The 22290-nt window shown below is 47.3% G+C and overlaps 1 protein-coding gene across 2 annotated transcripts; it reads right to left on the reverse strand.

Annotated features, from left to right (window-relative positions):
• Positions 1-4355: 4355 nt before the first annotated feature.
• UTP14A (UTP14A small subunit processome component) lies at positions 4356-22079 on the reverse strand. Of its 2 annotated transcripts, XM_037511962.2 has the most exons (15): positions 21966-22079; positions 20903-20978; positions 19937-20007; positions 19218-19282; positions 17541-17683; positions 17073-17228; positions 12515-12634; positions 12322-12416; positions 11596-11719; positions 11435-11512; positions 10564-10957; positions 7880-8286; positions 6965-7158; positions 6741-6840; positions 4356-4779 (listed from the first exon to the last, which is right to left on the reverse strand). In XM_037511962.2, exons 1-15 carry the CDS (start codon positions 21989-21991, stop codon positions 4507-4509), a joined length of 2322 nt encoding a protein of 773 aa, XP_037367859.1. In that variant the 5' UTR covers positions 21992-22079; the 3' UTR covers positions 4356-4506. The 2 variants fall into 2 exon arrangements, with proteins under 2 accessions (XP_037367859.1, XP_037367860.1); XM_037511963.2 differs by lacking the exons at positions 17541-17683; positions 19937-20007; positions 20903-20978; positions 21966-22079 and having other exon boundaries at positions 19218-19270.
• Between the last annotated feature and the right edge of the window lie 211 nt (positions 22080-22290).

Below are 22290 nucleotides of genomic sequence, written 5' to 3' on the forward strand. Positions count from 1 at the left end.
GCAGACTCTGTGTGTGTGTGTGTGTGTGTGTGTGTGTGTATTGGCGTGTTGGCTGGGTTTTGGTCGACTTGAGCCACGGTCCCCGTCCCAGATGGAGGGTTCATTTCCAGTCCTCCGTGCGCGCGGGTCGATACAAAGGGCCAGAGGCATCAACGCGCTGCGCAGCAGCGTGCTGGGGAGACATGGGCATGGAGGCGCTCGTCGTGGGCTCCCCCCTTCTCCCTGGGTGGCCGAGGGGTGTCACTGCCCTCGCGTTCCCGGGCCTCCAGATCTGTTACTTAGGCCCCTCGCGGCATTTTTGGGGTAGCCCCCCATTCCCGTCCCGCTAGGCGCGAGTCCTCGTCGCGCGCTGAGCGTTGGTGGCCCAGGTTTCGGGCGGGTGCGGGAAGGAGGCTCCGGGTAAAGTCATGCCAGGAGGTCCGGTCGCGGCGGCTCCCCGGGGCGCGGTGGCCAGGCCTGTGCAGCGGGAGGGGCCGCGGGCAGCCCGCCCCCAAACACTTCCGACGGGCGCCAGCGTCCCGGGCGGCTTCCGAGGGCCGGGCAGGGCGGGGATGACCCGGCCCGGGTTCGCGCTCCCGGGCCCAGCGCCTGCCCGCGAAGTGCCGGTGGCCGCGGGGTGCGCAGGCTTCCCCAAGGGCGGCGGCGCGCAGCAACGAGCCCGACCGCTGCAGGGCCTGGCGAGCGAGCGAGGCGGGGCGGAGGGAGTGCGTGTGCGGGGGGAGCGCGCGGAGCGCGAGCCGCCGGCCCGGGAAGGGTGGGTCGGGGAGCGGCGGCGGCGGCAGCAGCGGCGGCGGCGGCGGGAGGAGCGAGCCGGGAACCCGGGAGGTCGGCTAGCTGGCGGGCTGAAGCTGCTGGGGGGGGGGGTGGCGGCAGGGCGGAGCGCTGAGGGTGGAGATGGGGCCGCGAGAGGGAGGGGGCTGGTGGGGCGCGGCCAGGGGGCGGGGCGCTCGGACCTGGGGTAGATAAGAGCGTGCTCGCGGGGAGCAAGGGCGGGAGTGAGGGAGGGGCGGGGGACTTAGAGACCAAAGAGGAGACAAAAGGACGGGGTGGGTGGGAGGGGCATAGACAAACGGGGGTAGGGGAGGGGCGCCAAGGGACGCCTAGGAGGGAGGAGTATGTGGGGGGGCATGGTGTGGGAGGGGCTTAGAGAGGGACGTGAAGGGACAGCATAAAAAGGGAGCGCGGGGGTACAGAGAAAGGGGGGGAGGTGGGCCGGGAGTGCTCCACACGCTGGCTACGAAGGGGAGGGGTAGGCCGCGAAGGGGAGGCAGCTGGGAGGAACGGCCACACACAGGGAGGGGGATCCTGGAGATGGACAGTCCGAGAGGAAGGGGGGCCGGGGCTCAGCGGGCTCGGGAGGGGAAGGGTGAGCAGACGCGGGGAAAGCGAGTGCTGCGAGAACCCGAGGGTGGAGACGGATGGGCGTGTGTGGAGCTTTGAGGACAGGGATTTAATGCTGCTGATCCGGAGGACCAGTAGACCACGATGGGGGCCGCACAGACGGGACGGGGTTACGGAGCAGGACGAAAACTGTCCAGGGCAAAGTGGGACCTACGAGGGCTGCCGAAGGGTGGCGGGGGCGGCCTCGGGCTCGGCAGGAAGGCGCCACCACCGCCCTCTGCCCGTCCCCAGCGTGCCCCGCCCCGTCCGGGGGCCCTAAGGGCAGCGGCCTGGGCCTGGGGTGGGGGGGAGCCGAGCCAGGGCGGTACCATTCGGAACTGAGAGGGGGGCTTGGGGGAGAAGGGAGGAGCCAGGGGTCAGAACCCTGTTGGGGGCGGGGGGCCACACCCTGGGAAAAAGGCTTGGGCACATCCAGAATGGACCAATCAGCGAGCAAGGCCAGGGTGGCGTCAAGGGGCAGCTTCGGCCAATGGGAAGGGAGAACACTTCGGAGGTTCGGAGGAAGAAAAGAAAAAAAAAGCCCCACGAAACAACAATCGAATCCGTTTGGGGGCTTGGAAGCCTGTGAGTGTGCGTCGTTTACAGCACGTTTTGGGGCCTGCCCTCCCCTGTGAAGAATGGGGTCTCCTGCATCACTCTCGGGCCACGGGGAGCACACGTTGCTGAGGAGGGTCCCGGGAAAGTAGACAGGGATTGGCCTTTTACAGGGGCCGCTTCATTGGGCACTTCAGTCTGTGGGGTGGGTGAGACGGAGGTGGCAGCTTTGTGCTCGAAGGAGCGGAAAAGGTGGTGGTCTCTTACACCGAGGCAGGAGTGGGTGGGGGTCCTCCATTCCCCCCTGCTGACTACTGACTGAAGTGTCAACCAGCAAGTGTACCGCGGTTAATCTCAACCCAGTGGATAACTTTAAAAATGCTCCAAGCTCTGAACACGATCGACATATTCATTCCCCTTCCCAGCATCGGGCTGGTTCTGCAGGAGCAATCGTAGTAGGGGTCCACACTACCACAGGGGGTTTCCTAGAAATGTATGGTGAGGGTTTTGTCTTCGGAGTTAGCCTAGGGTCCTAGTGGATTCTCTGTCAGCGAGTAACACTGGGTACATTACTCCACTGTGAAATCTTTTTCCTAGAAAATAAAGGTATTATACCTAGTTAGCATTGAGCTCTAAACATTTTGGAACTGATCTGGAGTGGCGTGCTTGAAGAAGCGCACATTTGCCTGTTGGGTGGCGGAGTGGGTTACAAAAAAAAACCTCGTGGAGTGGCAGAGAGCTTTTGACCCAGGGACACCAAATATTTGTAAAGCTCCTGGAACTATGTAAAATAGTGTATGTTTGTGCATTTCTCTCTGGGAGGATTCACATCAAATCCTCAGAGGGGTCTGTGACAGCCCAAAATTAACCTACCGGCTTGGTCTAAAAAGGCTGCGGATACTGGGCTGGGACAATCAAGCTCCGGGGCAGGTGAAATGCAGTAGCAGGGCTTTGGAATCCGGGATTTTATTTTCGTGTTAGATTCTCAGCTGCAGGGGTTCTTTATTTCTTGTCACCCCAAGAAAGGTAGTTTTCTCATGCAAATGGCCAACAGGCATATGAAAAAATGCTCAACATCACTTGTCATCAGGGAAATGCAAATCAAAACTACCATGAGATACCATCTCACACCAGTGAGAATGGCACATATTAAAAAAACTAGCAACAACAAATGTTGGCGAGGGTGTGGAGAAAAAGGAACTCTCCTGCACTGTTGGTGGGAGTACAAACTGGTCCAACCACTATGGAGAGCTGTGTGGAGATTTCTGGACCTACTAAACATAGAGCTTCCAGATGATCCAGCAATTCCACTCCTAGGTATTTACCCAAAGGACACAGAAACATCAATTCCAAAGGGCACCTGCACCCCTGTTTATAGCATCACTATTTACAATAGCTAAGCTTTGGAAACAGCCCAAATGCCCAAAAATAGATGACTGGATCAAGAAGATGTGGTCCATATACACCATGGAATATTACTCAGCATTCAAAAAAGATAAACACATGCAATTTGCAGCAACATGGATGGAGCTGGAAGGGATCGTGCTCAGCGAAATAAGCCAGAAAGAAAAAGAAAAATACCGGATGGTCTCACTCATAGCAGGAATCTAGAAAACTTAAATAAGGGACCAGGAAAAAGAATAACTATAAGAAAGTAAAAATCAAAATCAACACACAACTATGAGCCAGAGACACTCTCTGGCGGTTGGGGGGCAGGGAAAGGAGGGATTGGGGTCAAAATAAGGGGGTTGCAATTGTATGGGGAATAGAAAAATAAAATTAAAATTAAAAAAATAAAGATGTAACTGAGAAAAAAAAAAAAGTAGTTTTCTCAGAACTGAGAAGCCCTCATGAATTGCGACCAACATAATGTTTGAATAAATGATAACCCATGAGGAGTTGGCCCTGAGTTTGGAAGTAAAGGGAATGGAGCTTTACTTTCAAAAGTTCATTTGTAAACCAAGGGTAAAAACCTTACTGGCCTAAGAATGAGAAAATAAGAGCTATCTACTTGCACAGACTGTAACCTGTGCAAGCTGGAAGGCTCAAAGGCAAAAGAAAATGATAGCGGCTAGACTTAAAGCTGGACACAGCTTCCGCACCACTGTAGGTCCAGTCCAGGCAGAATCCAGTTGTGTGGTTTGTGTGTGCTGTTAGGTTCAGAGGTTAATATACAGTATTTAGTTACTATCCCTGACTCTTCAAGTTGGTTGTCTATGGCAGCTTGTGTCTCAAGTGGTGTATTTAATATCATAGGCTGGGGTAACTTCACTGATTGGGACTAACTACACAATCATTGGTAAGAAAATGAGGTTCCCCTGACAAGTGTGACTGCAGAAACACAACTGGGAGCACCTAAAGGTGTCTCCCTTGAAAAATGATTCAACTGGGAGACAACATAGAACACATTCCAGGTTAAATAGATAAAAATGCTTTTATTTCTAAAATGTGGCTTAACTATTGCCCAGTGTGCTAAGCCAGTTTTGGAATGGATCCTGCAGCTTGGAGTAAAACCAGGCCACTGCTCAGTCGGGGCTCCTGGTTCCTGCAGGACGTCACTCCTCCAGCAATTCAATGTACAGAGATCTTCTTCAGCTGTTTTTTGTTCTGCGACGACAGTCGTTTTGGATTCCTCTGTATGACAGAGATGTCTGACTTTGAGGGGGACTGGTTTCCCACTTCCTCTGCTTTTATAGGCTGGATGATATGGCCTGGTTTGGTGACAATCTTGGGTGTAGTCAGCTTCTGGAAGGCCCGCTGTGTGTTCCATGTAGATCCTATAGGTGTCTGGATGGTCCTTTCAAATTGCTGATGGTGGGTGAATGGATATGGAAGCACCCGCACCTGGAAAGAAAGGCAGTGATTGATGTGGGCCTGGCCCAATGGCAACTGGTCAGGTAATTTTGGTAGACAGGCCAGTTGCTCATGTTGGTTGCAATGAGTGAAGCTACCTGAGGTCAAGGCATCCCACTACGATCCAGTCTTGGGAATCCCAATCTGCTTGAGGACAGAGGCCTACTTTGGGTAAGGAACACTCCTCACCAGGCTTACCCAACAATCTATGTACTGAAAAGCCATGGACACTGCCCCAGTAGCTGTAGGACACTGCAGTAGTTCCTGGACTGCTGTCCCCAATGAAGTCTTCCTATTTAACACTAACTGCAAGAAACATGGGACATCTGTGTATCCCTGTGGATTTTATTACCCCCTGGGCTCTTCATGCTCTTAATTCCTTCCTTTCCTCTCTTTGACACACAGGACTGATATTTTAAGGATATATACAAAGATATACTCTTGAAACCTAAACTCTACTAGGCTGTTACACTTAGTCAGCTTCATCCTGTCAGAGCTGGAAGGCCTTAGATAAGGTCAAAGGGCATCGCCCTTTGACATGACCCCCACTCCCCAATTTGGCTTGGAGAGGGGAAGTGATTTACCCAAATAAATGAGGGGCAGCAAATGACAACAGAAGCCAGTATTCCTGCCCAGTACTCCACTCCACCAGAGTGTTCCCTTCAGATATTTAAATAATCTTTAAACACTTCCCTAATGGGCATAGAGGAGGGGGGGAAAAATTATGCAGAAAAATGGGGAAATAACAAGAGCCACTGAGTACTGCCTGGTGCTCCTGAAGGACAGGCTCTCTTTAGTTGAGGGAATTTCTTCTTGGGGTTGACAGATGACAGCTAGATCTGTGCATGCCACCCGGGGACAGAGAGTAAAAAACACTTGGACAAAGTATTCAGTTTCAGACCCCCCCCCAGCTCAAAGCACAAATTATTCTATATTCTATGCATGCTGGGACCTGCAATCTAAGGCTTATTAAAGATTGGAAAACTTATTTTCAATATGCTGTTACTGAATTAAAAAACAGACACGACTCGGAAAGAAATGGATAATTTTTATGGAGGTCCTCACAGAATCCTGGACTGTTGAAGCATCCTTTTCTCATCCCATAAATGTCTGTTGATTGCCTCTTTTCTGGTTATGTATCCTCAACTGGGATGACAGTGATTGCAATTCAACTTCTGCAGTGATTGGTTTACAAAATAAGATCAACAGAGTATTACTGAAATGGTATTTTCTCACCTCTCTTTTGTACCTATTAAAGAGCCACCCACCCTCGGCTTTTTTTCTGAAAGAAAATACAATTCTATATTATACTAGCTGGGGATAGATCTCAGGGTCACAGACTTTCAGAACTGAAGGAAACAAAGTTCATCGAGTTTAATTTCACTCGAGTCCCCTCTATATATGCTGGTAGCTCTGGCCCTCAGCAGCCTATCTGGTCTTTATGTGACAGCACCTACACGACAGCCTGCCATGTATTTGAACACCATGATCATCTCAAATTTGCTTCTCCCTTGGTTAAATATCCCCAGCTCATGACCACATGACACAATCTTCAATCCTTTCACTGTCCTGAACAAGTGCTGGTTTGTCTTTGTTTTTCTTAAGATGCAGCTCAAATCTTAAGCCTCTGAACATTACCTGGACTATAAACACAAGTCGGAAGAGCAGTTACTCTTAGTTTGGCCAGATCTGTCTGCAGAGGCTCTGGCCTACTAGTTGAAACTGCAGATGTGGGGGCCTCATCATGAGGTCTCCACCTCCAACCTGGTCAGTAGTTAAAAAGAGTAGAGTTTATCCGAATTATCCGTTTCAGCCGGTCAGTGCAAGTAAGAGATTTGACCCTGTGGTCAAGAGCACACGTCCCTCTTGACCACAGAACGACTAGAATAATCCTGCTAAGCAAGAAAGCGAGGCAGAAAGAGGAGGCAGCTGAAAAGCTCACCAGCCCTCACCTGATGAGCCGCGGCATGGATGTTTCGCTTCTCATTGATGATCACATTTGGCAAATTCTTGTCTTTTCTTGGAGGACCTTCAGGGGCTTTAATGAGAAACCTGGAAAGCAACAGCAGGAGGTCTGACTAAGAGCATTAAGGTAGTCAAAAGAGCAGGGAGGACACTTGAGGGAGAGATGGGATAGCCCTGTACCCTTCGGACAGATTTTCTTTGCTATTCTTACCGGCGTCTCTTCTTGGCACTGGGCTTCAGGCCCATACCACCCCACTCGCCCCAGCCAGGCAGAGTCAGGTCCACATCCTTTGGCTTACTCGCCTCCACAGCTTCCCTCTTCTCTTTCAAGAAGTCTCTGATGACATCATCCCCAGCAAAAGCTTCCTTTATCATCTGCTTTTGATCTCTATCCTCTTCATCTTCCTGGGAAGAAACAAGAGCCGGAGCTACAGCTTGCTTTTATGAGCCATGGTCGTGGCAAGAACACTGGAATTTTGGGTCATGACATTTTAGCGCCCTCTAGGGGGAAGTGTGGAACAATGATGGGCCTTGCAATACAAACCAATCAGTAGCCAATCATGCTCCAATTTTCCTCTCTCTAGGGTAAATATTCCTAGCTCATTATCATATGACACAATTTTAAACTTTCAGGGAGGCAACTGCCAGGTGGAGGAAGAAATCCTAGCCACATGTGCGTCCCCTGTAAAGATACACACCAGGGCTCCTCACTGGAGCAGTTTCAATGACTTCCTCAGGGGACCCCTGGACCAGCTGAGGCCCCACTGAGTAGAACAAAACATTAATGTTGGCAAGAGCTCAATGACTCACCTTAGAGTTGCCTGATTGGGGTCTGGTCAGAGTTTTCAGTGACATTCTCCTTCTGAGGGCTGGTTTAGTGACACCCCAGGGAGGGTTTGGTGACTCAGGATTTTGGATGTCCGAGCCTGGGTCACACACACCTATTTCCATCTGTTATTAAACTGTCACCTGGACCAGTCCAGCCCTATATTATTGCGGACCTGTCAGCTATGGAAATTTGCCACCAGCACCACGAAACATCACCAATTCTATTCCTTGTGTGAGAGGGGCCCTTTCTGTACCAGCTCCAACCCCAACAATGGCGCACAACCCTGGCTCTGCTCACCAAGTCCTCTATTGTTGTGGGAACTGCCAAAGACTTCACAGATGGAGATTTTGTGGTTAGAAGGTTCTGTAGATCAATCATTTGCTCCTTCCTTTTCTTTTCCTTGGGGGCACCAGGCTGACCATTGGGGTTCCTCTCCAATTGCTGACCCTCCAACACAGGCCTGGGAAGCCCCTCATTTTGAAAATGTCCTTCTCTGCCCAGTTCTTCTAGCTCTTCTAGAGTCTGTGCTCTCTCTGGTCTCTGCATCAACAAGGGCTCCTCTTCTTCCTCAGCAGGTTCCACACTCTGTACAGGTGGAATCGTCGCCACAGAAGTCATTTTTTGCTTCCTGGACTGATGGTTTTCCTTGTTGAGTCTCTGAGATAGTGCCCTGATTTCAGACAGCACCTCCTGGCTGCTAGAATCTAGGGGAGAAATGAAAGCCATCAGAAAAGGAGGTTGGGAGTTGCCTTGCCAGTGAGGCATTTGCTGAGCTCACTCAACAGCAAGCATTTGTGGAACACCCACTGGGTGCTAGGCACCGCAGGAGAGAGTCCGATGAGGACAAATCGGTAAGAGGATTCCATTCACTGGATCTCCTGGAGAGTTCACTAATCGTTACCTGTCAAGTAGCAGGCAACTGAGTTTAGTAGTTAAAAGCAGCATGTTGGAAAGCAGATGTCCTGGGTCCTATTCTCAGCTTTGCCAATGACTCACTGTATAACCGGAACTGTGGCTTAATTTCCCTGTATAGTAAACCCTGCCTGGGGAGACTGCCTTAAGTTTCAAATTAAAAAAAAAAAAAAGCCATTTCAGCAGGTGGCCTCAGAAGGCAACTTCATTGTAGTTTATTATGTGTAATTTATAAAAATCTTACATGGCGATCTCCTTTTTACAAAAACCTTATTCAACATTGCCTTATTTATTTATTTTTTTAATGAAAGCTGCATGGTCTCTCTCTTTCTCTTTTTTTTTTAAGATTTATTTATTTATCTATACAAGCACTGGGTACAGTCCGAAGCCGGGGAGGGTGAAAGAATGCACCAGAGCCAGAGCAGGGAGCAGAGCAGGCAGAAGGACTGAGGTACACTGCTGAGGGGAGCAGCGGGTGGCAGGAGAGGTCTGCGCGCCATGTGGGACCCTCCTCCGGTGGCCAGGAGCAGCCGGGGATCAAACCAGCACTACAGAGGCTGTGGGCAGCTTCGCAATCCAGAGCTCAACCGCTGCGCCACCGGGGAGGCCCATCATTGCCTTATTTTATTTTATTTTATTTTTTGCTTTTTTTTTTAAATAATAAATTTTATTTTTATATTCCCCCACATTGCCTTATTTTAAAGCAACATTTCAGAATCTGCTATGGCCAAGTCAAGTAGCTGGCATCTCAGAGTCCCAAGGGAAACATGGCAGTATCCTTTGAATTACTCAATTTGCCTCCATGTTCAAGTTTGTCCTGCTGTCTAGCCTTGGCTTGAAGCCATTGTAGTAAAAGAAGCTACTGCAATCTGGCCTTTGGACACATGTATGTTTATTCTTCAATGATCAAGTTTCCTTGCTCATCTTGTTTGGGGTCCAGGAATTCCCACTAATTTAAGATACGGTTTCCCCAAAGGTTTGGAAACATTCTACTTAGTTATCCAAGGAAATCCAAATCTACCTTTCAAGCCACAACCAACTGCTCTACACATTCAGCTAGATGACCAACTTTTGAGGGGCTCAGGAGGATACAGCTGGTGTCCTGTGGTCAGAGACTGGCCCACAATCTCAGCCTGCAGTGAGCACTGTTTCTCAAAGTCTCTCTGAATGGCTGCTCATAACATGTCATCTCGTAACCCTCCTGCTGAAAACCTTGAGTAAAGGCCCTACAATACATTTGCAGTGACAGCTCTTCTAAGATTCTTCTTTTGCAATGGGAAAAAAAATGCATCATCTAAATGCATTATTCCCATTGGAAAGAGCATCAGACCTGAGAATCTGTCCAGAGAGCCACATGACTTAGGAGCATGGGTATTATAACACCCCGCCTGTTCCCAGAACGGGCGCTCTATGGCCTGCCCCAAGGGTGCTAATGTTCTTAATATAAAATCACTTCAAGATAACAGAGAGAAGACACAACATACAAAATATCAAATGTGAGCACGGGGTGACAATTCTAACTCCCCACATGCCTTGTGGAGCCACTCATTCCTACCAGGAAAGTCTTTGCCCATGTCGACACACAACCAGCATTATGAAGTGATAAAAATGCCACTCCTACTTTATAAACAACACAGAAAAAGTGCAGCAATAATCTGAAGATGTTTCATAATACCTCAAAATCCACCTATGTGTCTGAATGGATTTCCACATCTGCCACCTCTACCGTATGCACTTCTCTTGGGCTATGAAGACCAGTGATGTTAACGCCTGACCTGACTCCAAGGGTGGATTTGTTCTATCTTTCTGAAGACTGTCAGTCCTTATCAGCAGAGAGTGTATCTGAGTACACTTTGTACAGCCATGCAGATGACCATTAACTAAATGCCTTTGAAGAAAAATGGCTATTATGAACCAATTTTCTCTTCAGGACCCCAGGGCACACTCTGGTAAGTTCCCAGAGTCCAGGTACCCTGTTGTGTGTGTGGGTGGACACTCAGTGTTCCTCTCACAGTTGTTCTGCAGCTCTAGCACCATGGATGGCTCCCTTGGGGCCTATCTCAACTCACCTTTTGTTTCCTGACTGATCCCCCAGTCAGTGTTCTGGCTGAGTCCAGACTTTTTCCTAAGTGATCGCCTTTCCTCAAATTCTTTCAGCAATATTTCTTCCTCTGCCACTGGTGTTTCTTCTTCACTTTCAGAAGCCTCAGGGGCCACAGGCTCTGGAAGCTGCTCCGGGTCCTCCTGGATTTCATCTTCTTTGGTGTCACCCGAGTGACTCCTGAGCATCCAGGGGTTGGGTCCAGCTCCATTCACCTGCACCTTGTTCACCGCATCAGGGACAAGGAGCTCGCCTTCCTCCTCCACAGCTGCCTCCTCCTCTTCCTCACTTTCAGAGGCTGCCCGGAGTTTCTGCGTCAGTTCTTTGTTCCTAGCCAATTGTTCCTGCATGGCCTGGCGAGCCTGGAGGAAGAGCGCTTGTCACCAGTGACCAACAACACCCTTCCCAGTCAGTTCTTAAAGCTGCCTTCTCTCTTCTAAGTATTGCCAACGGGCACTTACCATTTAAACTGTACACATACCACTGTGTTTAATAGCTATGGACTGAAGTGGAAGCCAAAATTCCTTGTTTTCTAGGAACCAACACATGAAACAAGGTTGTTGTTGTTGTTGTTTTTTTTTTTTAAAGGCTCCTCTCTCTTCTGATAGACCTGCCTGCAAGGCTGCTTCCCTTCCCTGACCTTGTTCCTGGTCATTTTCTTCTCTGCCTTAGAGATTTTCTGGTGCCTTTTTAGAGCCTCCTTTTTAGATCCTCCGTTTCCCATTCAGCCCCACAGCTCCTCCTAGCTCTTCAGCCCCTAGCTCCCTCTTGCTAGCACCCTTATGGATGGGTTTTCCTTTCTTTGAGTTCAGTGCCTCTGTCCCCCGCTGGTGTCTTACCTCCAGGTCATATCTGGCCATAATCGCCTTGGACTGTGCCCATTTGCCACTGTTCTGGTGCTTCAGGCTCATTCGCTCCTAGAGAGAAAGGGCAGAGGTAAGACCTTCATCGCTTCCTGGGGCAAGCTGATTCAAGGAGTGGGGGTGAAAGGCAACCTCACCATTATTCTGGCAGTTTCAATTTTTTCCAGTTCTTCCAGGGCTGCAGCAGGATTGACCTTCCGTAGCGCCTCAAACTCTTTTAGGGTTTTCTTGGCCTTCTCTTTCTTCAGAAGTTTATGATACCTATAAAGGACAGCAAGGAAGTGATTTAAGTGCACCACAAACAGCACACACAGAAGCACCCCTGCTACCCAAGAGGTTCCTGACGCAAGGGCTAGAATGGATGTCACAGAGCTAGCTGACTATAAGGAGCCAGTGTGGGCCTGAGAAGGACTGGTGGGGCTCTCAGGCCCTGCAGCCCCCAGGGGCAGACCTCTGCATAGCAGAGTCCCCTCTGCTTCTATAGCATAAGGGAAGAGTACAACAAGTTCCAAAGAGGCAAAGAGGCAGGAAGGAAGCAAGCCCAAGTGGGCTCAACAGCTGTAGAATACAGAGCTCATTCTGCAGAATCACTCCATGGCACCCTGGAAGGGAGAGGAAGTAATTGAACAGTCCTCTTTTTAGCAAAACCCAGACTGAAAACCAGAGCCAGAGGAGAGGGCACTATTGAAGCAGGCAAATCTCCCAAGAAGTTGAAGAAAAAAAAAAAAGGCTAGTCACTCCTATTTGGGGCCTCTTCTACACGACCCCAGTGGCCATGTCAAAGCTTCCTTCCTAAGGGTTTGTGATTAGCCACATCACCTTCTTCCGTGGAACCCCAGGCCCGTTCCCAGAGGCCTCCTTACTTTTTACTTTTGATTCTCTTCACTCTTCGAGCCCGGGCCTCATAGTAGGACTGTAACGCCCGGGCCTTCTGAAGCTCTGCTCGGCGCATCTTAGCCTACAACAAATGACACTTCCAGTGACTCCTGGGCGCAAAGGCAAGGGCTGGGAGACGCAGAGCCTGTGTAGGTGTACCAAAAGGCCTATTGCACTTACTTCTTCCAGGCTCATGGCTTTGAGAGAGGCCTTTTCCATGGGAGTCAGCAAAGGGTCTGTCATTGGCTGGTTGTTCTTATGAAGGAGGTTAAAAATTTCCTGCTCCAGGGGAGTTCTTGCCTTATGGAGGTAATAGAACATTGTAAGTCTCAAGCCATGCTTTCCCTCTTTACAACCTATGACCCTCTCTTTTATGATACTGTCATTGGAACCACTGACTGGATAAGATTGGCTATTACAGCAGAGAAGTCTTGCTATTCAGCCGTGTAGATAAAACCTTACTCAATTCTGATTTAAGAAAGACTTCAGCAATGGGAAACTCGGGCTACTTTATAATATCATAGAGGGGATAGTCTGTTCGGATTACCGATGTTTAAGAATTGAAGCAGGATGAACTTAAGGTAAATACTAGCAGGACAGCGGCAAAGTAGTACCAAATTGTCTTGACAGTCGCAAAACAGAATGGCCCCAATATTGTTACATTGATCTGAACTCTTGCACGGAACTCTTGTTGCATAGTTAAGGAATTCGGATTCACATAAGACTCCTTTAAAGAATATTTCTAGAGGACAAGGGGGGTTAGGTCACAAGATAAGCATTATTTGCCACTGGTGGTAACAACCAGCATCGTGGCTCAGAGGGGAGCCTCAGCTTTTCTGATCACGACCAGCTGCTACAAATCATTTATGTACTTATGTGTTCTTGGTGTCATTAACACATATGAGAAACAAGAACAAGGCATCCCTAGGTACATTCTACAATGCAGTTTATGGCAGGGTGTGTGCTTTAGTTTCCTGAGCACAAAAAGACACTGTCTTAAAAATAAGATCTTCATGTAATTAGCCTGCTTCCTGAATAGTTTAAATTTAATTCTAGTCCTTTTCTAACTCTGGCTCTAATTCCTTAGTTTCCAGCTAACTGTGCAGGCAAGGTATTATCTATACCTGTGAAACGAAGACTGTGAAGCAGTTACTTCACCTATCAAACAGAAAAGCCCATTTGCTGCTTGACTGACAGTAGGAGGATGCCTAGAATAGCGTGGCTGATGGTGCCCTGGTCCACTCTGGCAAGGCACAAAGATTGCCTTAGGTAACAGCACCTGTCCCAAACCTCACACACACCCTATGCATTTTTTTCCAACAGTCAAAAACATCACAGTCCATTATTAAACTTACAAATATCTGGACAAATGCATAAACACACATCATCACATACTACATGGTGCTACTGATTGAACCATAAACCTATCCTACTGAATAGTAAAGGTGCATGTGCCTCTATTTTTAGTATTTGCAGTAGTCATCAATCACAGGCTGCACAGTGATTTATATTACAATTTCGTAATCTCCCTCCAATACAATTCAATTTAAAAACATATATTGATTGTAGCTACAGTCCCGGCACTTGTACAGGGTGCTAGGAATACACAATTGATTAAGATCGTTCCTGTCCTCAGAGAGCTCATAGCCCTTCAGAGGAAAGACACCCACCACTAACGACTTAACGGGTTAAGCAGGATTCCATAGGAGTAATCAAAGGAAGACAACTCATTCTGATGAGGTGGGTTAGGCTTGGGGGAAGGAAGAGACTTTTTGAATTAGGCTTTGAGGCCTAACTACAATTCTATAAGGAGGGAGAAAAAAACAGGAGTATGAGCAACAACACAAGGCATGTGGGAGGAGTGGCATGTAAGGGGACGATGTGCTATCTATTGTAGGTAAAAAGCTGGTGCTTTTGTTTTATTCTCTAAGTAGAGAGCCACTGAAGGATTTTAAGCAAGCAAATGACAACCAGTTTTGGTTTTCAGGAAAAAAAAAATCCCAGGGAACATTTAAGGGGTTACACATCAAGTGCCAAATCAGGGGAGCGAAAAGAAAATGAGAAGAGGAACCAGGGACCTGGGAGCTATTAGAGACAGAAATTACAGTACCAGCCCAGTGTGGGCAAGAGAGGGGTGGCAGTTAAGGGGCAAAGGAGGCCCCCAACCCGGGTGCCTGGGGTCACTGAATGAAGGTGGTGGTACAGCACCACCTGGGCAGCAAAACACTGGGCTTGGCTTGGAGCGCACGAAGTTGAAAGTGATGTCCGTGATGGGACTGAACCTTAGAAGGGGTTGAGTGATGTGTCACCTTGACACGTGACAGTCAAGCGTCACGGAAAAGGACCGAGAGAGTCAGATGAAAAATCAGGGGCATGTCACAGCAGGCAAGGGAGGAACATTTTTAACAATGTGATGGCAAAACAGGCTGAGGACTCAGCAGGCTTGGGATGTGGCAATTCAGAGGACCCTCACTAATGCCCTTTCAAAGAAGTTTCAGGAGTGTGGTAGGGGGCAGTGAGAACAGACAGCAGTGGAGACCAGCTCTTCCCAAAGCAGGTTCTTCATCAGACAACAGGATTTACTTCAGTTTTTAAGTTTAAAAATTCAACTTATTTGATCTTTAATGAAATCCGATTGTACAAATCTGGTTAGAGTAGGCCAAATTGGAGTTCTCGATGATTTTTTCATAGCTTTTAAAGGGTTAGCATACACAGTGATAGCTAATCATCAGCAGGAGCACACAGCATTTTCTAGCTTTAACCTGGCCACCTCAATTTGGTGGCGCATTTTGAGAAACTAGGGCTTTGAGAAATGCTAGTGTAGACAGCTAGCAGAGGGAAGGAGAGAGGGGGTGGGGGAAGTTACAACATTTCTAGCACTTTGCAGTTTACAAATGCTCTCTCACACATTTATCCCTTTTAATTCTTCTCAGCTAGAGTGAAATGGAATTTTAAGAAGCTAGACCAAAACTATAGTGCAGACTAGGGACTCCTAATCTCCAGAAAGACTGCTGTATTATAAGTCCTTGGTACTCTGCACTCTACAGTGTAAGAAGAGAATTGGAAATTGCTAGGCAGAAAGCACCCCCTGACCTCAACGCTTCCTTGTTTTCTGTGCCTTGTTGGCATTTCTCAAAAATGAATCTCAGAATGAATAAATGGTACGGCAGGCTCAATGTGAGCACCCGGACCCCATTCTGTCTTGCACAGGGAATTCCTGGAGAGCAGAGGCTGTACCATTCTTAATATAACCTCCTCTATTTCATCTTTAATGCAGTATTTTCCTGCAAGATTACACTGTCATTTGGAAAAAGCAAGGTGCAGGCAGAACAGTGCATTGCCGCACTTTGTTGATCAAAAACCAAAGTGAACACAAATACATGGATAAAACTCTCCAGTTAACAACAATAAAACTGAGCAAGTGGTTATCTCTGGGTGAGCATGGGGGTATGAACAGATGGGGGACAGGCATGAGATCAGTCTTTTCACTATTCATCGTCTATACTTTCAATGTTTGAATCCTGCAAATTGCATTACCTCTTAAAATTTTTTCCTACAGTCTCCCTTCCATCGTGCAGCCACACTTTAAACCTGATCTCTGTTTCATGTGGAAAAGGAAGCATCCTAGAAAGAGAATGGTAGTGACTTCAACAACAACCTCAGAAACAGAGCTTATGCCTATAGTAATTAACTCCTTATTCTAGTTCTAGTTAGAATGGTGAGCCATGTTTACTTGGGTAGTGATACTTCTCGCAACGTCCTGACATATGGGCCTCTCTTACCCTGGGAATTTCAGAAAGCAGAGGAAAAGCACAAAGAGGGTATCGATCCTCTTTGTATGATCTAGACACTGCTGTTTTTGACTATTTTTGTGCTCAAGATAGACTTTCTCATCATAGACTTGGAAAAAAAAGGCTAGCTGTTCTGAAGCAGTTGTTCAGATTAAAAATTGAGACTTTAAGGATGGATGAAGGATAACCAACTTTTTATTTTTGACAAGAACTTGGCTACCATTCCATCCCCAACCCCATCGATTCCTACCACCCTCGTTTCATAAAAGAAAACCTTTTTCTCAACACCAGTGAAGTGGAAAGAACACCCTTGTACAGAAGCGCCAGCAACCTCACATCCACCACATTTACAAGCATCCTTCATTTCAGAAGTATGAAAAATCTGCCAGGGATCTGTGTTTGGTAAGCCGAGCTCTGGAATCATTTTTATTTTCTGTAGTCCAGACTCCTAACGACTTCCTTGCCAAATGGCAAACTCACTAAAAATCAAGAATAAGTTACTTGTTAGAAGTCTACTCATTGTCAGCAATGTTGTATTTTAGTGTGGCATTCCTCTATAAGCCAACCTTGGGTTTCACTGCTCACCTGGCCATACCAATGCCGCCGAGTTCCATTTTTCCCAGTTCAGAATATGAGTAAAAGCTCTTAAAAAACTGGGGTATGAAAAAGAGAACACTGTATTCCCTCTGCTAAAAATCAGATGTCTTAAAACAAACACCTGCGAACAGGTGTGTGCTGTGTCCTACAGACTGATGAAGGGCGACCCCAGGGCTGCTTTACCTGGCTACTGCCTGACCATGAGCCTCCCTCCCTCCCTACCCCACCGTTGACCCAAAACCACAGCTGAGATTTAGGCAGAACACGTCCAGCCAAATCAACTGCCAACTCTGCAATCTCCACGCCACACATCCACCTTCCAAGGCCAAGTTCCCTTGGGCTGCACTCACCTGCCAGCCACTGAGCACATGTTCAATAGGCGCAATGGCTGCTGGCTCCTTGTTCAGGGGGAAAACCAGCTGTTCTGCCTGCCGGTTCTTCTGAACGATGGGATCCCATTTGGAGAGGGCCTGTGAAGTTTTATTGAACGCCACTTCCCTGTGGATCTGAAACAGACAAAGCACAAAAAAGGCAAGGGCCGCAAAATTAAGAGTCAAGCTCAAAGGATTAGCAGGAAATTAGAAGGCAATGTTTCTTAGCTGAAGAAAGAGTCAGGATGCCAGAGATTAAGAGGAGTTCCTGCTTACTTCTCCAGACTGCACTTTCCTGAGATTCGTCTTAAGCCTTTTCATGGTGAGGAAATCACAACTTCCCTTTTGCCCGTTTTTTCAGGCTTCCACCCACCCTTTTCTTCTCACCTGATTTTTCCTTGTCATTCAATTTCTTCCCTTTAATGGACCACTTTCTCTATAACTCACCCGCTCAACCTCTTCTTTGTTAAGGGGTAACTCCACAGTCTTCTTTGATTTGACTCTATTCAGCTGCTTTTTCACAGTGGCCAATGAGGATGAAGTTTTAACGGGCTCAAGCAGATCTGAAAGGACTAGTTTTTCTCCTGATCCTGTAGAAAGGCCAAACTTTCTGGTCAGACTGAGAAGTGAGGCAAAATCTTACTATCACATTGGGATATGCCTCCACAGAAAATGCTGGTAGACAGGCCAATGTGCAGGGAAGCGGCACTCTGACTTCCATCGATAGCCACAGTGACAGCGTCACTTTGCAACATTCCCAAACGTGTTGCAAGAAGAGAATGATTTATTTTATAAAGTCATTTCCTTTTCTGCCCACCTTTCTGCTTCCACTCGTGACCCAAAGCAATTTGTTCTTCACACAGCAGCCAAAGTGGTACTGTGAAAATGTAAATCACACCATGTCATGATCCTGATAGCTCCTCGCTATACCTGGAGCCATATCCATCTGAAGGACACAATCCTATGGGACCTGGTTCCCGTCTGCCTCTAACCCCAAGTCACCGCCCATCTCCACGAATGTTCCAGTCACATTGGCCTTCTAGTCTTCAAACATGCTGAGTGTATTTTTTCCTTAGAACCTTTGTATTAGCTGCCCCCTCACCTGGAATGTCTCACCCTATCTTTGCATGGTTGACTTTTCTTGTCATTCAGATCTCAGCTTAAATGTCTCTTCAGAGATCTTTCACCACCAGTTGATCTCAAGTAGCCAGTCACTTCTATTGCATTATCCCCCCATTAGAATTCAAGCCCCGCAACCTCATGTCTTATTTTTGACTGTAGCCCCAATATCTAAACAGTTCCTGATATGGATAGATCGAAGTGGTACAAGTATTTGCTGAGTAAACCTGGAATGCCATTTTAACATGTTTCTGGGCAGTTAACAATAGTGGTTACTAGAAATGTGTAATTTATTCAAAGTGCCCGAGTTGTAAATATGGTGAAAAAGACTTGCCATCTAGACTTGGTAGCAGGTTAAAACCTCAACTCTCTTATTTACCAGGTCATGTATTTTCAATAGAGGTGATCTCACTCCCCCACCCAGGGAGAGAAAGCGGGGGTGGGGGGGTGGGCGGGAATCTTAGATATTATAAAATATTGTGTTCCTCCAAAGCTTAATGAAATCTTATTCCCCAGTATTTTATTTGGGCGGGAGGGGGCAGCTATTTTAGATAGCTACTGGATAAATTGCTCTAATGGCTGATATTGTAAGTAAACTGACTTCCCTGAGCTCCAGCTGTTGAGATTATTTGCCTGTCCAAACTCAAAACATGCTGAGCACTGAAAAAAAAAAAAAAAAAAAAATCACGAACATTAAAAAGAACGATACAAATATCAAGTATGACTAAGCTAGTGGGGTAAAGCTGTCTTTATTCATGTCCCTCTCTCCCAGAAGCAATTCATCAAGCTCAGTAGAAGACTCTGACCATAGTCTTCTAGGCCTTCTTCTAAAAATGCAAGAATCTCAAGGGCATACAACTACCCTTCTGCCCCCACTCACCTGTTAATTATTTATGGCAGGCTCTATTAATCACACCAAAAACAGTCTCTAGGGGGTGAAGTGACCATTATGATTTTGGAACTCCACAGACAGCATGCATTGACAGCTTTCTCTGATCAACTTACCTTCAGAACTGACATTGAACTCCGACACCTTCAGACTAGCCTCAGATCTCTCTGCCACTTTCCACCTGAAATCAGGCAAAACAGAACATGGTAGGAATGAACACATTTTACGGGGGAAACAAACACTTGTTTTCACACAAGACTTTGGTTTCACATATTTCTCTTCTAGAGTCAGGTTTTGTCACAAAGCAAAACCTAACTCAAATGTGGTAGTCTAACTATCTCTTAATGTAGACCCAATACCACGAAAACATAAGGCAATACAAGATGGGCAGAGTGGAACAGCTATTGGACTAGAATCCCAAGCCTGCCACTTATGAGCTGAGTGACACTGGGGGCAAGTTAATTAACTTTTCTAATGGGGAGAAGTAATACCTACTTAATGCTTCAAGACTTTTAAGTGTGGATTAAAAATTCAAACACAAAGGTCACATACAATTACAGTAACAATTATATGATGCTTATTATATGCTGGGTATTGGTTAAAGATCACTACTTTATTAACTCATTTAAATGTCCCAACAACTCTATGAGGTAAGCGCTATTACTCACCTTCTTTCTTAGTTGAAAAAATAGAGGGGCAAAGGATAAAAATTTGTATGTGCTCTTAATGATGTTAACACTTTGTCTTTATTGTCTTACACACATTAAATGTTAGCTGCAGATAAATCTTATGGAATCAGCTAGTTATAATCTGTCTAAACCGAAGGGAGTGTTACCTGTTCTTTCCATCAAGAGAAGTGATTGCTTCCAGAAGCTTTTGGTGCTTTCTCTCTCCATCGCTGTCCCCCTAGACACAGGGAAGGAAAAACAGTCAGAATGATGAAAGGAGAGGAAAGATAGTCTGTAAATTGAGGCCCACATAAAATCTGTCCTTTGTAGGGAACTGGAGGATGAGAAGGGGTCTGGTGTGCAGGCATTCCAGCTCAATTGAAAAGAACTGCTTCAGGGCCTCCCCCGTGGCGCAGCGGTTGAGCGCTGGGTTGCGAAGCTGCCCGCAGCCTCTGCAGTGCCGGTTCGATCCCCAGCTGCTCCCCGGCCACCAGAGGAGGGTCCCACATGGCGCGCAGACCTCTCCTGCCGCCCGCTGCTCCCCTCAGCAGTGTACTTCGGTCCTTCTGCCTGCTCTGCTCCCCGCTCTGGCTCTGGTGAATTCTCTCACCCTCCCGCGATTCCGACTGTACCCAGTGCTTGTATAAATAAATAAATAAATGTTTAAAAAAAAAAAGAACTGCTTCAAAAATCCAATTCCCTTATTATAAGGAACATAGAGCCTTAGTAACTAGAAGCTAAAATCATTCTGGTTTTAACTTACTTTGGCAAGAAAAGTGCTGTGAGAGTAATATTTCTGTATAGAAGATATGTGATCCGACACAGAAACTGACAAAAACAAAAAACAAACCCTGACATAGTTTTGTCAAGGGAATAAAGAGTTGAATTCGACAGCATCTAACAGAGATCCAGTTTAATTATGTATATTTCAATAGGATAATTCACTAAGTCTCTTTAAATTCCCACAGTCCTTAATACATTACCTTATACATGGAACCCTACATAACTGCTTATAATTTACTTGAGAAACTGGAGAAAATAATAACAATGTTCCCATCCTTTCCATTTGCCCTCTGCCTCAATTTTCAGGCAGAAGGGAAATTCGAAGAGGCAGCTTAGCAGCTGTTACCCACCTCATCTTCACTGGTGCTCAAGGGATCATCTTTTGGCAAATCTTCTAGTTCCTCCTGTTGGCTTAAAGCCAGAAGGCTGTTATAAAGGAGATAAAACAGAAATATTATCACTTGAAGAAACTTTTCTTCTATTAAAACAATCTCTATAGCATAACTAGAGTTCTTAGCCCAGAATAGTCCTATTCCCTGGAAGAGGGGCCAACCACACAGTGGAAGCAACTTTGGAAATCAGTCAAGATATATTTAGACTGCAGAAGTCAGGCAGCACTTTCAGAAGGTAAGCAGCAACAACTACGGGAGTGGGGGGAATCTAACACTCTTCAGTGATTGGCACTGCATTTTCCACTGACCTCTGGGAGGCTGTAAAAATCATCAGGCCCTATGTAAGATGGTAGAAGGCCCTGTTGCTGGCCCTTCAGGCAAGACTGTCACTATTAATATTTCTAAGCATCTTCCACATGGAAGACGCCTTTCCAGGCGCAGCTTACTCAAAAGTAACATTTGATCGCTCGTTCCCAGGAACCAGGGAATTCGACGAAATCAGCTGAGTAAGTAATTTTTCCTGGGGCTTTCTCGGCAAAGTAGGTGCTTAACTAAGGAGACTGGTACCCAGAAACAAATCAGACTCTACTATCAATTTCTGCAAGGCAACCATTACTAAACAGACTGGGAGGCATTAAACACCAGCGGAAAGAAAACATCTTGGATGACTCCAATCAGCAAAGGTTTCCAAGACAAGAGGAGTTTATAACACATGCACTGTCTGCACAGAGGGCGGAGACGCGCAGCGGCAGCAGAGGGGTCACGTGATGAGGAAAGTGCTACATTAACTTAGCTGGAGAGGGAAAGGCTGCAAGAAAACTAACAGGGAGAAGGCATAAAAAGCTGGGGAGCCGAGAAAGTGACTTAAGTTAAATTAAGAGGATTTTAAAGGCTGGATCGCGGAAATAGTAACGAATGGCGAGAGCTGGGGAGGGGAACGATCGTCGTCTGATAATAGACGGCTTCCATTTCACAAAGGCCGGGGGACCAGGTCCCCAGCGAGACCCCGCTCCCCACTCACCTCTTAGCAGCCCGGATCGCGCTCATCTCACCAACCGGTCTCTCACATGGGTCAGGAGCGGAAGCCAAAAGGAAAGCAATTTCCGTGCCGGCCGCAAAGCAATTTCTGCTTCCGCCAATCATGCGCGACGCATTGCGTCACTTCCGCTCCGCCCCCGAGCGTGCGAGAGACCGGACACGCGCCGGAGGAGGGGCCTGTGGGAAACGGGGAGACCTGAGCGAAGCCTGTCAACGGGCGGAGCTCTGCTGTCCCCGCCTACCGCTCGGCTTTGGGGGCGCGGGTGACTGTCCTCCCCGCCCCAAGTTTCCACGTGGCCCTAGGTGGC

This window comes from Talpa occidentalis, unplaced genomic scaffold (genome assembly GCF_014898055.3).
Source record: "Talpa occidentalis isolate TD23 unplaced genomic scaffold, MPIMG_talOcc4v2.1 talOcc4.15, whole genome shotgun sequence".
NCBI classification, from domain to species: Eukaryota; Metazoa; Chordata; class Mammalia; order Eulipotyphla; family Talpidae; genus Talpa; species Talpa occidentalis.